The sequence below is a fragment of the Mobula birostris genome, chromosome 14 (genome assembly GCF_030028105.1).
Source record: "Mobula birostris isolate sMobBir1 chromosome 14, sMobBir1.hap1, whole genome shotgun sequence".
NCBI lineage: Eukaryota > Metazoa > Chordata > Chondrichthyes > Myliobatiformes > Myliobatidae > Mobula > Mobula birostris.
Genome location: NC_092383.1, coordinates 11,711,522 through 11,725,250, shown reverse-complemented (window position 1 = coordinate 11,725,250; position 13,729 = coordinate 11,711,522). Strand labels below are relative to the sequence as shown.

Here is a 13,729-nt window from a genome sequence, read left to right as displayed (position 1 = left end):
GATGTGCTCAACACCTTCTTGGGGGGAAATAGCAACATCTCCGCTGACTTCTGAGAATCTAAATCCATGATGAGGCGAGTCCTTTAGGGGAAGTCAGAGGCCCCATGTCTGCGAGCCAGCTGGAGGCACCCTGTCTTGGGGTTAGAAGACTATGTATATGTGTGAGCGGTTTGGAGGGGAGGGAGGGAGGAAAGGGGCTAGTTTTGTTGTTCTCTAGAGCACGGCTGACAGGCTGTGAACATGTGGTGACACTTGTGGGCTGCCTCCAGCACATCCTTCCTTAGGTTGTGTTGTCTGCTAACGCAAACAGCGCATTTCACTGTAAAGTTTCGATGTACTTGTGATAGATAAATGAATCTGAGCCTGACTGACCACTCAAGGTGGAGAGGGGGCCATCGGGATGGTACAGGGAACCTTGGGTCTGTTCATAAGGAGCAGATGGATCCCAGTGTAAGTGTCAAGATGGAGGCATCTCTTTACAAACCATCTCCCCATGTGAGGAAGGGTCTGCAGTTCCCTCATTGATTCTGACGTGAATGACAAGGCTAATAAAGGCCAAAATTGAGTTTATTGCCAAGTGCACAAGTTAATGAAAATTTTACTTGCAGCAACATCAGAAGCACAGATCTTAAGAAAACCGACATTCACAGGAAACTCGGGAATTAGCATAAATTACATACAATTTAGAACAAAACGTAAACAGAGCCCATTGTAGTGCCAATGGGCCTTGCGTTGCTATACTGAAGTAGTGATTAGGGTTGTGCATTGTGGTTCAAGAAATGAATGGTTGAAGGGAAGTAGCTGTTCTTGAACTTGGTGTGGGACTTCAGGCTTCTGCACTTCCTGCCTGATGGTAGCATGGCCTGGATGGTGGGGATCTATGATGATAGATGTTGCCTTCTTGAAGCAGCCTGGTGTAGTTCATGCTGATGGTGCAAACAGCACTGGAAGGGAAGGAAATATTGTTGTGGAGAGAGCTTGTTGGTTTGGCATGGTTTTCTGGGCCACTGGGATGAAAGGTCTGCTTCTGTCCTTGTAGGACTTTATACGGTACTGTCTTTGTCAACGTAGCGCAGGGAGAGAGTTTGTAAATCTGGCCGGAGCAAATGATGCTGGGAATGGTGAGGGTGGGGTGCCGCGGAGGACTGTGTGGGACAGGTGGCTGAGAACTTATGCCAGTGTGGAGTGGGTGCAGACACGCGCAGCCCTGAGTCACCAGGCAAGGTCATTTGATTCCAAACAATTGGTTTATTGATCATTACAGGATGTCTCTCTGGTGCTTCCTGCTCCCTCCCCTCTCCCTTCTCCTTTTCCCAACCATGATTCCTCTCTCCCTGCCCCCTTCCCACTCAGTCCACAATAGAGACCCATATCAGAATCAGGTGCATCGTCACTCACATATGTCATGAAGTTTGTTGTTTTCTTTTGCAGCAGCAGTACAGTGCAATATATAAAATTACCACAGTACTGTCCAAAAGTCGGAGGCACCCTAACAATATATGCAACGCCTAAGACTTTTGCACAGTACTGTAAAATTATGAGAGGCCTGGACAGAATAAAGAAAGTGGACTGTCTTCCCACAGAAAATAAATTCATACTAAGTAAGGAGTGTAGTTTTAAATTAACGGGCAAAATACTTCTAATTGTTAAAAAAAAGTTATATAGACAAAATACTGGAAAGTTAGTGAGTTTGTTAACTCAGAGCTGAAAGGATGTTGGAGGCATAAAACTCTAATCTATCCAGAAAGATTCTTGCCTGAGGTGCCTGTGGGACTTCAGACAAGAGCAAGGATTCTGCTCAGCTTCCTTACTGGGCTGCGTTGAGACAACAGGGTTAGTGCGGCCTGCTGTGCTGTTACTGTTTTGATTCCATGTTCAAAAAGAAACGCCATGTGAATGTCTTATTTGTTGAATAGCTAAGGGCAAAGAAGGGCTTTTATATCTAAGGAATATAATTTGCTGTCATATAAACCTTGTAGAAGTTTCTCAGCTGATGACATAAATCTATTAAATGCTGTAATAAGGGTCATCAGCCTCTGATATTTCATGATAAGCTGTATCTTAATCACGTCAGTCCTTAATTCAGTTGTCTGTGCACCGGCTGAGGACTCCCATCACCGGATTCAGATGACAATTATGAGATGGCAATGCTTTGCGGTGGGATTTGTAATACAGCCCGAATCTCTCAAATTAGATCGTGGTCCCCTAATCAGTGCCAGGTATCCATGTGATCGAAATGCCGCTTTCTGATTGAGGAATTGACTCGTGGCGGCTGTTAGGCTGGGAAAGAGTAGTGGAGACGTTACAGAATGGGAGGAGGCTGTTTGGCCCTTCTTACTCTTTGGAAGAGATTGCTAGATCTCCAAGTAACCCCACAAAGTCATAGAGTCACACAGCCAGGAAGCTTGCTGATTATATTGCCCAGAGAGCTGGTCCCATCTGCCTGGATTTAGTCCTTAGCTCTCGAAACATCACCTATCCATAGACTTGCCTCAAGGATTCCAAGTACATTTATTACCAACATGCGGGTGGGGGGGGAACAAATCATGCAAGCAGCACCCCAAAAAAATCGTGCAAACAGCACCAAAAAAAAACAAATCGTGCAGACAGCACCAAAAAAAAAAACAAATCGCGCAAACAGCACCAAAAAAAAAACAAATCGTGCAAACAGCACCAAAAAAAACAAATCGCGCAAAAATCACCGGAAAAAAAACAAATCGCGCAAACAGCACCAAAAAAAACACAAATCGCGCAAACATCACCAAAAAAAAACAAATCACGCAAACAGCACTAAAAAGCAAACGATAAACGCAGAATATAAAACACAAAGTCAAAAGGCATATTTCAGTTTGGCTTAGTGTTTATTATCTGCAGGCCACCCTGATTCAAAATCACCCAAACTAACAACTAAAAAAGGGAGCAATCAAGAAAAAATAGACACGTCGTAACGTGTTTCAGTCCACAATCCCCAAACAGCATTGATTAAACCTTGCTCCGACGGCATCGAGGGAGAGGAGGATCATTCAAACGCAGGGACCTTCCCGCAGGAGCAGTGAGCGAGAAGGAGAGACAGAGAGAGAGAGACTATCACATGATTCCCCTGGCAGCAGCAAGCGAGAGGCTGGTAGGCAGCGCTGAACACTCATTCACTCTCATCACCCGCCTGGACGATTTCAGTCCTCCTCGACGCTTCAGTCGGCGAGATGGATGAGAAATAGTGTCGATTGTGGTCACGCTCCCCGTCTCCAAGCTTCCCGGCCTCCAAGCTACACACCTCGCTCAGGGCCTCATGGAACGCTCTCGGAGACAGCAAATCGCCAGGTCGCTCAATCGGCCGGAAAACACACCGGCAGAATGTAGAATGTGGCTCCAACGGTTGCAGAACCACATCTGAAATAAATGGAAGACTCAAAAGAAATGAAAGGAGTAGCTTCGTAAACCGTCTTGAGAATGTCACATTTGATAACGTTCACTGGTACCATCTTCCTTTGCCTTTCCATATCTAGATGGCTTTTAAATGTTGCTAAATGAGCTCACCTCTATTTCTGGCAGCTTATTGCAAATACACCCCACTCATTGCATGAACGAGCTGTTCCTGATTCATCTTTTAAATCTCTCGCCTCTGATCTTAAACATATGTTCTTTTGTTTTTGGTATGTCCTCTATGGGGGAGAGAGTATGTCCTTTCACCTTATGTAGGCCCCTCAAGGTCTTGTATACCGCTAACAGGTATATATGTGGAGGTTGACAGTTTTATTTTTTCAGGTGTATTTTTGGGTTCCTCATGAATGCCCATGCTGAATAATTTTCCATGCATTCAGTCCGTACTTCCTGGATCAATCCGTATTCCCACACCTTCTTTAGGACTGTATGCTGTTTTAAACTCAGCCAACTCCATCGTGAGCACGAACCTCCCCAGCGTAAGGACATCTTCTAAAGACAATGCCTCGAGAAGGTGGCATCAGTCGTTCAGGACCTCACTATTCAGGACATGCTCTCTTCATGTACAGGAGATAACAGAAGCCTGAAGACCCAGACCCGTTATTTTTGGAACAGCTTCTTCCCCTCCGCCATCAGATTTCTCAACGGTTCATGAACTCACGCACACTACCTCACTATTTTTGCAATGCATACAAAATGCTGGAGGAACTTAGCAGGCCAGGTAGCTTCTGTGCAAAGAGTACAGTCCACGTTTCAGGCTGAGGCCCTTCAGCAGGATTTGTTTGTGATTGGATCACTATTTTTGCTCTCTTTTTGCACAACTTATTTTTCATAGATACATTTCTTAATTTATAGTATTTAGATCATGAGGACACTCAGTCCTCGTTTATTGTCATTTAGAAATGCATGTATTAAGAAATGATAAAATGTTCCTCCAGAATGATATCACAGAAATACAGGACAGACCAAGAGTAAAACTGACAAAAACCACATAATTATAACATATGGTTACGACAGTGCAAAACAATACTGTAATTTGATTAAGAGCAGACCATGGGCACGGTGAAAAAAAGTCTCAAAGTCCCGATAGCCTCATCATCTCACGCAGACAGTAGAAGGAAGAAACTGTCCCTGCCATGAACCTCCAGCGCCACAAACTTGCCAATGCAGCACCCTGGAAGCACCCGACCACAGCCGACTCTGAGTCTGTCCGAAAGCTTCGAGCCTCCGATCAGCCCTCCGACACCGAGCACTGAACACCATCTCTGCCGAGTGCTTCGACCCCGACCCCGGCCGCTGAGCAATAGGCAAAGCCGAGGATTCAGGGCCTTCCCCTCCGGAGATTCTGGATCACACAGTAGCAGCGGCAGCGAAACAGGCATTTCAGAAGTTTCACCAGATGTTCCTCCGTGCTCTCACGTCTGTCTCCATCAAATCAGGATTGTGCATGGCACCCTACTTGACAGATAACAGATATTCATCACCGGAGTGGCTGCTGCGAGCTGCGTCGCACCACCATGTTCCTCTCACATATATATTGCACTGTACTGCTGCTACAAAACAACAAATGTCATGGTTTTCAGTACTGTGCAAAAGTCATAGGCTCATATATATAGCTAGGGTGGGTAAGATTTTTACACAGAACTGTACTCATCAATGAGGAGCGGAGAGTGAGTCTGTAACTGCAGCAGGAGCCAAGGGTGTTGGAAATGACAAGGGAGGAGGGATGTGGGACAGGTGACAGTGAAGAAGTTCCAGGGCTGTGGGGAGGTGTGGGTGCAGACACACCCAGGCCTGAGGCACCAGGTCAGTTGATTCCAAACAATTGGTTTATTGATCATTATAGAATGTCTGTCTGGTGATCCCCACTCTCTCCCCTCTCCCTTCCCCTTTTCCCAACCATGATTCCTCTCTCCCTGCTCCCTTCCCCACTCTCAAACACAACAGAGACCCATATCAGAATTGGGCTTATCGCTTACATGTGTCATGAAATTAGTTTTTTTTTGCGGCAGCGGTACAGTGTAATACATAAAATTACTACAGTACTGTGCCAAAGCCTTAGGCGCTCTAGCTATATCTACATGCACAGCCCTGTATGACAGTGATAACAAGCCCTGATTCTGCGCTGTAGCTTTAACTCGCCATGGTAGGTTACCACATTCTAGGAAAAAGACGTGATTGCACTAGAGAAAATGCGGAGATGTACTTACTCACCCTCTGTGACACAGAAAGATATTCAGCCCACAATGTCCCCTGCTAGCTCCTGGCAGAGCAACCCCCATCTATTACATTCTCTCCCCCCCGCCCCCCAGTTTCATTCTGGGTCACATACAATAGACAATAGGTGCGGGAGTAGGCCATTCAGCCCTTTGAGCCAGCACCACCATTCACTAAGATCATGGCTGATCATCCACAATCAGTACCCTTTTCCTGCCTTCTCCCCATATCCCTTCACTCTGCTATCTTTAAGAACTCTATCTAACTCCATACCTGGCATTTTCCTCTTTAGTTCTTCTGCTATTTAGGGTCATAGAGAATTACAGCACAGGAACAGGCCCTTTAACATTTCACCTTTCACTTAACCCCTGACCTCTGGCTCTTTCCCAATCTCAGTAGAAAACGCTTGAGTTTATTCACACTTAGGGCAATTTGCAATCATTAAGTGCCCAACAGACAAGTCTTCAGAATGCAAGAGGACATGTCAGCACCCTCTCAGAAACCCATGAAGTTAAAGGGATGCTCCAAATAGACTGTAGGATCAAACTCGGGGCACTAGATCAGCGATGCTAACATGATAGAAACATGGAGGCTCTGAGGAAAGATCAGATTGGCTAGGGTTAGATGGGAAGCTAAGCTGAGACCATAGGGATCCTGATAATGTAAACAGGAAGGTCCTATTTTCTTTAGCAGTGGGGTCAAAAGCTAAGGGGCATAGATTTAAAGTTCTTGCCAGAGGGATTGGAAGAGAAAGTACTTTACACACAGAAAGTGTTAAGGATTTGTAGTGACGGAAAGAGGTGAGGTTGAATTCCTCATCATGTTTGAAGTACGTGCCCAGGTACGTTTTCAGAGCTGTGACCTGTAGGACCTGGTGGTGGAAGATGAGACAATGCTGAATTTACCTTTTCAACCAACAGACTCACAATGGGCTGAATGGCCTCCTCTTAAAAGAGAGGGAGATTCGCTTTATTTGTCATATGCACGTCAAAACGTTGAAGTACACGTGTCAATGACCAACACAGTCTGAGGATTGGGCTGGGGCAGCTTACAGAGTCACCATGCTTCCAGTGCCAAGATAGCATAATTAACTAACTCTAACTGGTACGACTTTGGAATGTGGGGGAGTAAACCCACGCGGTCACAGGGAGGACATACAAACTCCTGACAGACAGCAGCGGGCATCAGTGATCGCTGGCAGTCTAATGTGATTGTGCTAATCACTAGACTACAATGCCGCTCCTTAACTAGGTCGTACCACAGAGGCAATGTGGTTTTTAATTCTGAAAGTATCAAAGGATTTTATAGAGAGAAAAGGGTAGGGCATTCTGCAGACTACAGAACTTGCCGAAGAATGCACTTGTATATAATCTGATCTTTAGGTGTTGGCTTCAATTCTGGATTAGTTCTCCTGCTGCCCTTTTAGTTTTGAAATATTTCTAGTGCTATTTTCCATCCACGTGGGAAAATCCACAGGAGATAAAATAACAGAAATATGAAATCAAAATTGCTGGAAACGTTCGAAAGGTCAAGTAGCATCTTGGGCCATATAAAAACCATAAATGCTGTAAACATTCAGATCATGTGACATCTGTGGAGAGACAAACTAATTTGGATCAAAGACCCTTCACCACAACTTTCCTGGTATTTCCAACACTTTAGTATTTATTTCAGATTTCTGGCATCTGCGGGATTTTGATTTTATAGGTGGTTGTGGTTTCAATTTAATTTATTTCCTGATGATGCTTACTCACAACAGTTCTGAACTGCTCCTTCATCAGGGAACAACTTCTAACTTTCATCCTTGAGTTCCTGTTCTGAGACTTGACTGCTAGCCCCAATAGTGTAGCAGTTAGCGTGATGCTGTTACAACTTGTGGCATCGGAGGTTGGAGTTCAATTCCAGCGCCGTCTACAAGAACAGGTCTATAAGAAGTTTGTACATCCTTCTCATAAGTACATGGGCTTCCTCTGGGCCTTCCGGTTTCCTCCCACGGTTCCAAGACATGTCAGTTAGAAGGTTAATTGTTCGATGTAAATTGTCCTGTGATAAGACCAGAGTTAAATATGTGAGCATGGCCAAGTGGTTAAGGTGTCGGTCTAGTGATCTGATGGTTGCTAGTTCGAGCCTCAGCTGAGGCAGCGTGTTGTGTCCTTGAGCAAGGCACTTAACCACACATTGCTCTGCGATGACACCGGTGCCAAGCTGTATCAGCCCTAGTGCCCTTCCCTTGGCCAACATCAGTGGCGTGAGGAGGGGAGACTTGCAGCATGGGCAACTGCCGGTCTTCCATACAAGCTTGACCAGGCCTGCGCCCTGGAGACTTCCAAGGTGCAAATCCATGGTCTTATGAGACTAACGGATGCCTATATATAAAAAAATGGGTGAGTTGCTGGGCCATGCATCTCGTTGGGCCAGAAGGGCCTGCTTTGCGCTGTGTCTCTAAATTGGGGGCTTGCAATCTTTTTTTTTATGGCATGGACCCGTACTATTAACTGAGGGGTCCGTGGTCCCCAGATTGGGAATCCCTGATCTAAATAAAATAACTAAAAAGTATTTATCCAGTTAAAAAGTCACTGTGCAGAGGGGGAAAGTGTTGGCACTTTGGTTCAGTATCTTTTTGTTCAAAGAGTTAGGGTTCTAAATTGTGGGGGAATTAAGTCAGAAAATGGATTTTTGACTTCAAAGTGGAGTTTGAAGACAAAGTGTCTCCACACTCCCCATAATCACCTCCATCAACACTTTCAGAATATCACGTACTCACATATGTTAACGATAGGGTTTGCCAGCCTTGGGTTGGACCCTCTATATAACTAAAGCTCTTAATCCTTGCATTTCCTGCGTGCAACAGGAACGTTGGAGATGCATGCAGCCAAAACCCATTAATTGGGCAGTTCTCTACTTGTGTGATAACTCGAGCTTTATTTCACCCATTCATCAGTGACAGGTAATCTTTTCCTAACACTTCATGCTATTGTTGAGGAGAATGTACAACCTCCTTACAGACAGAAACTGGAATCGAAGCCCATACTTCATGCTGTTGTTGAGGAGGATTTACAAACTCCTCACAGACAGCAATGGGAATCAAAGCCCGATCGATGGCTACTGGCACTGTAAAGTTCTGGAAGGTTACAACATAGAGTTCCTACTCCAACTCAGTGCCTCAACTAATTAACTAATGCATCTAGCAGCAGTTGGTTTGAATGGAACAGGTTGGGCGAACAAAGGGAGTACGATTGTTGTGAGGGTGTTTCTATTAGTATAAGATTCTAGGATCTGAGGGCAACCACATCCTTTAAAACGGAGTTGAGGAGCAATTTCTGCACTCAGAAAGAAATAAATCCGTGGAATTGCCACAGAGGGCTGTGGAGGCCAAGTCATTGGGCACATTGTAGCTTGATAGGTAAGGCATTTGAGGGTGATAGGGAGAATGAGGTTAAAAAACAAAATCCTGACCCGGATCTGGGCCATACCTTCCAAATATCCAGACCTGCCTCTCGTTTTTTTTGCACTAGCTTACTTTCCCTTTTTTATTTTCTATTTATGATTTATAATTAAAATTTTTAATATTTACTATTGATTTGTACTCCAGGGAGCACGAAGAGCAGAATCAAATATCGCTGTGATGATTGTACGCTCTAGTATCAATTGTTTGGCGACAATGAAGTATAAAAGTATAAATCCACCAGGATTTATTGGTGGAGCAGACTTGAGCGGCCTTGTGATTTAAGATCCAGTCCTGAATCTGGGTCTCGGTTAGAATGTCGACTGCTATTTCCTTCCACGGATGCTGCCTGACCTGCTGAGTTCTTCCAGCGTCTTATTTATGTAACCTAAGATATGGATCTCTGTTTTTCTCCACAGTTAGCTGCCAGTGCAAGATCCTGAAGTGTAATTCTGAGTACCTGTCGGCCACGTCCAGACTACACCTGGGTGGGGAAGAGTCGGTAGAGTTCTGCGTCGCGCTGCGGGCCTACTCTCAGTGCACCCGGAAGACGGCTCGCGCCTGCCGCGGGGACCTGGCGTATCACTCCGCCGTCCACGGCATTGAGGACCTCATGAGCCAGCACAACTGCTCCCGGGCGGGGCCAACCCGGGCGCCCGGCCGCGCCCAGCCCACCGCGCAGGACTTCATGGTGCACTCGGACGCCCCCGAGACTTGCAGCTACGAGAAGAGCCTGTCTCAGCACGGGAGGAAGGCCAACTACACGCACTGCGGCCTCTTTGGCGACCCGCACCTCCGCACCTTCTCTGATGACTTCCAGACCTGCAAGGTGCGGGGGGCCTGGCCCCTCATCGACAACAGCTACCTGTTCATTCAGGTCACCAACGTGGCAGTCGTCCGGACCTCCAGCGCCACGGCAACCAGCAAGGTAAGAGCTAGTAGTCACAGAGTCACAGCACAGAAACAGGCCCTTCAGCCCATCTGGTCCAGACTGACCACAGTGTCCCTTCCAACTAGTCCTATTCCCCCACATTTGGCTCATATCCATCAAAATGCGTTCTATCCGTGTACCTGTCCAAGTGTCTTTTTTTTAATGTTGTCAATGTACCTGCTTCAACCACTTCCATATATGGACCACCCTAAGCCTAGCTATGTATATGTGCCTCAGACTTTTGCACAGTACTGTACATGGAGATGAAAAGTTTAGAGGGATATGGGCCAAACAGGCAAATGGGGATTTGCTTGGGTTGGGAACCTTCGTAGGCATGGATGAGTTGGGCCGAATGGCCTGTTTTCTGTGATGTGTAGCTCCATGAATCTGTGATGAGGGATTGAAACGAGAAATTTCTTTGCACTAAAGGTTACTTATTTCCAGTGTTGGTTTATTACCGTCCGTTGTACCAAGATACAATGGAGGTCTTCTCTTGTACACTGTTCATACAGATTCCCAGAGGGCTGAATGTGGTCAGCTGAGAATCACCCGTTTCTGGGCACAAATGTGGGTTGGGTGGGGACACAAAGTCGAGGACACAGGATCAGCCACATATTGATGGAGCTGACTTGAGGGGCTGAATGGCCCGTTCCTACTTTTATTTATTACAGTTCGGGTATGAGCAAAAAGGAGGCTTTACAACCCGTGAGGTTGACCTGAAATACGTCATGGACACTGAGGAACGTTTTGTTATAAAATGCATGCACGCAGCATCGAAGTGGTTCCATCGGGTCCATGCTGACCCCTTTGCACATCAACACTGATCACATTGCACACATTGCCTCGTCAAATGCCTCTTAAACGTAATGATCCACTGTCTCGTATGACAATGTGTTTCAGACAGCCAGTTGTGGAGGCCAAGTCATTGGGAATACTTAGAGTGGAGGTTGATTGGTTCTTGATTAGTAAGGGTATCAAAGGCTACGGGGAGAAGGCAGGAGAATGGGATTAAGAGGGATAATAGATTGAATAGGAACACAATTATCTAATGCCTAATTCTGCTCCCATGCCTTACGGTTTTATATCAATTGCTCTCCCTCTGACAATTTCCCCCAGATCCCTTTAATACTCCTTCCTCTCACCCAGGAGTTCCCAAACTGGGATCCACAAACCCTTTGTTTAACGGTCCATGGCATAAAAAAGGTTGGAAACCCTTGCCTTGCCTGTGGCGTAAGTTTTGATACACCTGCTATGGTGTGGGTAAGCAGAAGAGACCAGCCCAGTGGAAAGACACAAGAGATACCCCCCCAGTACAGATATGTAATGGCTTTACACTTGGACAACCTCAGTGGTTATAAAGACTAGCTGTATTTGTCGCACATACATCAAAGTATACAGCGAAATGGTCATTTTGCGTCAAACCAAACCAGTGAGGTTTGAGCTGGGGGCAGCCCGCAGTGTGTCGCTACGCTTCTGGTACCAACATAGCATGCTCACAACTTACTAACCCTCACCCTCTCTCCAACTTAGTCCAGAGTCAATCTGCGGTTCAGTAGTTCCATTTAATAGCAGAGAATGTATACACTGTACAACCTGAAACTCTTGCTCTTCTCAGACGTCCATGAAAACAGGATACCCCAAAGAATGAGTGACAGTAAAAGCATTAGAACCCCCAAAGCCCCCCATACTCTGGGCGGTGAACCTTTTTAATAGGAGAAAGCTCTTGGTGACTCGCTCCTTTGCACCACCTGCCTGAGACCTCAGTCTGAAGGCAGCCTCTCCAAGTATGATTGTGGCACAAGGCTGGTGGATGAACCTCAAGCTCTTCGAGTGCACTGGAAAGATGTTGGAAGGTTTGCCAACAGAGCAAACTGTTGGGTACCAGGGACGCCACTGTAGCGTAATGGTTAGCGCAATCACTTTACACCACCCGCGATCACCGATTGGAGCTCAGTTCCCACCGCGGTCTGTAAGGAAGTTGAACATTCTCCCAGCAACTGTGCTGGTATCCTCCCACATTACAAAGACATACAGTGAGTTTTGGACATGCTGAGTTGGTGCCAGGAACATGCCAACACACGCGGGCTGCCCCCAGCTCAATCCTGGACTATGTTGGTCGTAGGCGCAACACGACATGTTTCACTGCGTGTTTTGATATACATGTGACAAATAAAGTTCACCTTTAGTCTTTTCCCTGCGTGTTCATGTGTGTATCTAACAAAGGCCACTGTTGAATCTGCTTCCACCACTACCAGTGGCAGCCTGTTCCGTGCACCCTCCACTCTGGGTATGTGTTTTAAACAAAACTTACCCCGCACATCTCCTCCAGACATTCCCCTTCTCACTTTCAGTGCCTGTCCTCTAGTATTTGAATGAAGGGAGCCCTGGTTGATTGATTCCACATTTTCTGTAACAGTTTTTCTAGATCAGAAATAATTTCATTGTGCTGTGGGACACCCAGAGGTTGCTGAAGGTGCTACAGAAATGAACCTCTTTGTGAAACTTGGCAAACTGTCGGGCGACCTGGTAGCGTAGCAGTTACCATAACACTATTACAGTGCCAGTGGAAACTGGATTGGGTTCCTGTGAGCTTTTTGTACATTCTCCCCGTGGCTGCATCGGTTTCCTCCACGTGCCTGGCTTCCTCCCACATTCCAAAGACGTAGATCACATGAGTGCAACTGGGCGGCGCAGGCTTGCGGACCAAAAGGGACTATTACCATGTCGTATCTCCAAATCTAAGTCTAAATTCTTCTTAAGTGCACAACATCATGGGCTGAAGGCCTGTACTCTGTTTTCGCATCAGCCCGCCTGTCTGCCTTCACGTCCCACACCCGGCCCCGGCCGCGTTTCCATCTGCAGAGTCCCGGCGTGGCGAGTTAGGTTTGAGCACTGTGCCACATACTCACTCAACGGCTGGATTTTTGACTCTCTGCCAAGTGCGATTAGGGGAGAGGACACGCTGAGTGAGCCTGCCTGTGTTTTCATGTTCGGTGAAGGATAAGATCCGTTCGCGAGCTGACAGCCCGGAGAAAGGCGCTACCTCATCCAGAAGTAGACAACCTGTTAATGTGATCTTGCAGATAAGAGTTCCCTTTCCTTCCCCCTCCTCTTCCCTCGCTGTGTGTTTCTATATAAGCATCTAATTGCTGAAATTCAGCACAACACGATAGTTATTTTCTGCCTATCTTGTCTGCCCCATGACTGAATGAATTTTAGATACTGGAATCTCAGTTAGAAACAACAATACCAGATGGAATGTATTTCCAGTTGGAATTTACTTTCTTCCAACCTGCCTCTTCTCTCCCCTCCTCTCTTAGCAGGCCTGATGGTAAATCCCACAGTGACGCTGACCTGCGAGCGATAGGGAAGTCTTAAGTGGCTCTTATAGTTTACAGGGGTGGCAGAGTTCAGATATGTCTCAACCAAAGGCAGTCTATGGCGCTCCTTTCCTCCGCTAGCCTGTAGGTCACCCTTGGGCAAGGGGTAACACTTGCTTAGTCCCCCTGATCAGGGTAACGTGAAGCCATGGGAGCAGGTTGTACGAGCAGCTGGTGCATATCACAAACCCTGGTTATGCGACCACTGATGCCAGGCAGACAACCGCTGAAGAGTATTGATAATGGCTGGGGGCCCCCGTCTAGTAAAGACTGTGCCCAGAAGAAGGCAATGGTAAACCACTTCTGTCAAAAGAT

General features: G+C 46.4%; 1 protein-coding gene across 2 annotated transcripts in view; it reads left to right on the top strand.

The window, feature by feature from the left end:
• Nucleotides 1-13,729, top strand: part of LOC140209702 (repulsive guidance molecule A-like) — a 68,062-nt gene that overhangs the window by 41,588 nt on the left and 12,745 nt on the right. For both annotated transcript variants that reach the window (XM_072278107.1, XM_072278106.1), the window contains exon 3: nt 9,523-10,031. In XM_072278107.1, the coding sequence (XP_072134208.1) occupies nt 9,523-10,031 (509 nt within the window). The remainder of the gene's footprint in view (nt 1-9,522; nt 10,032-13,729) is intronic.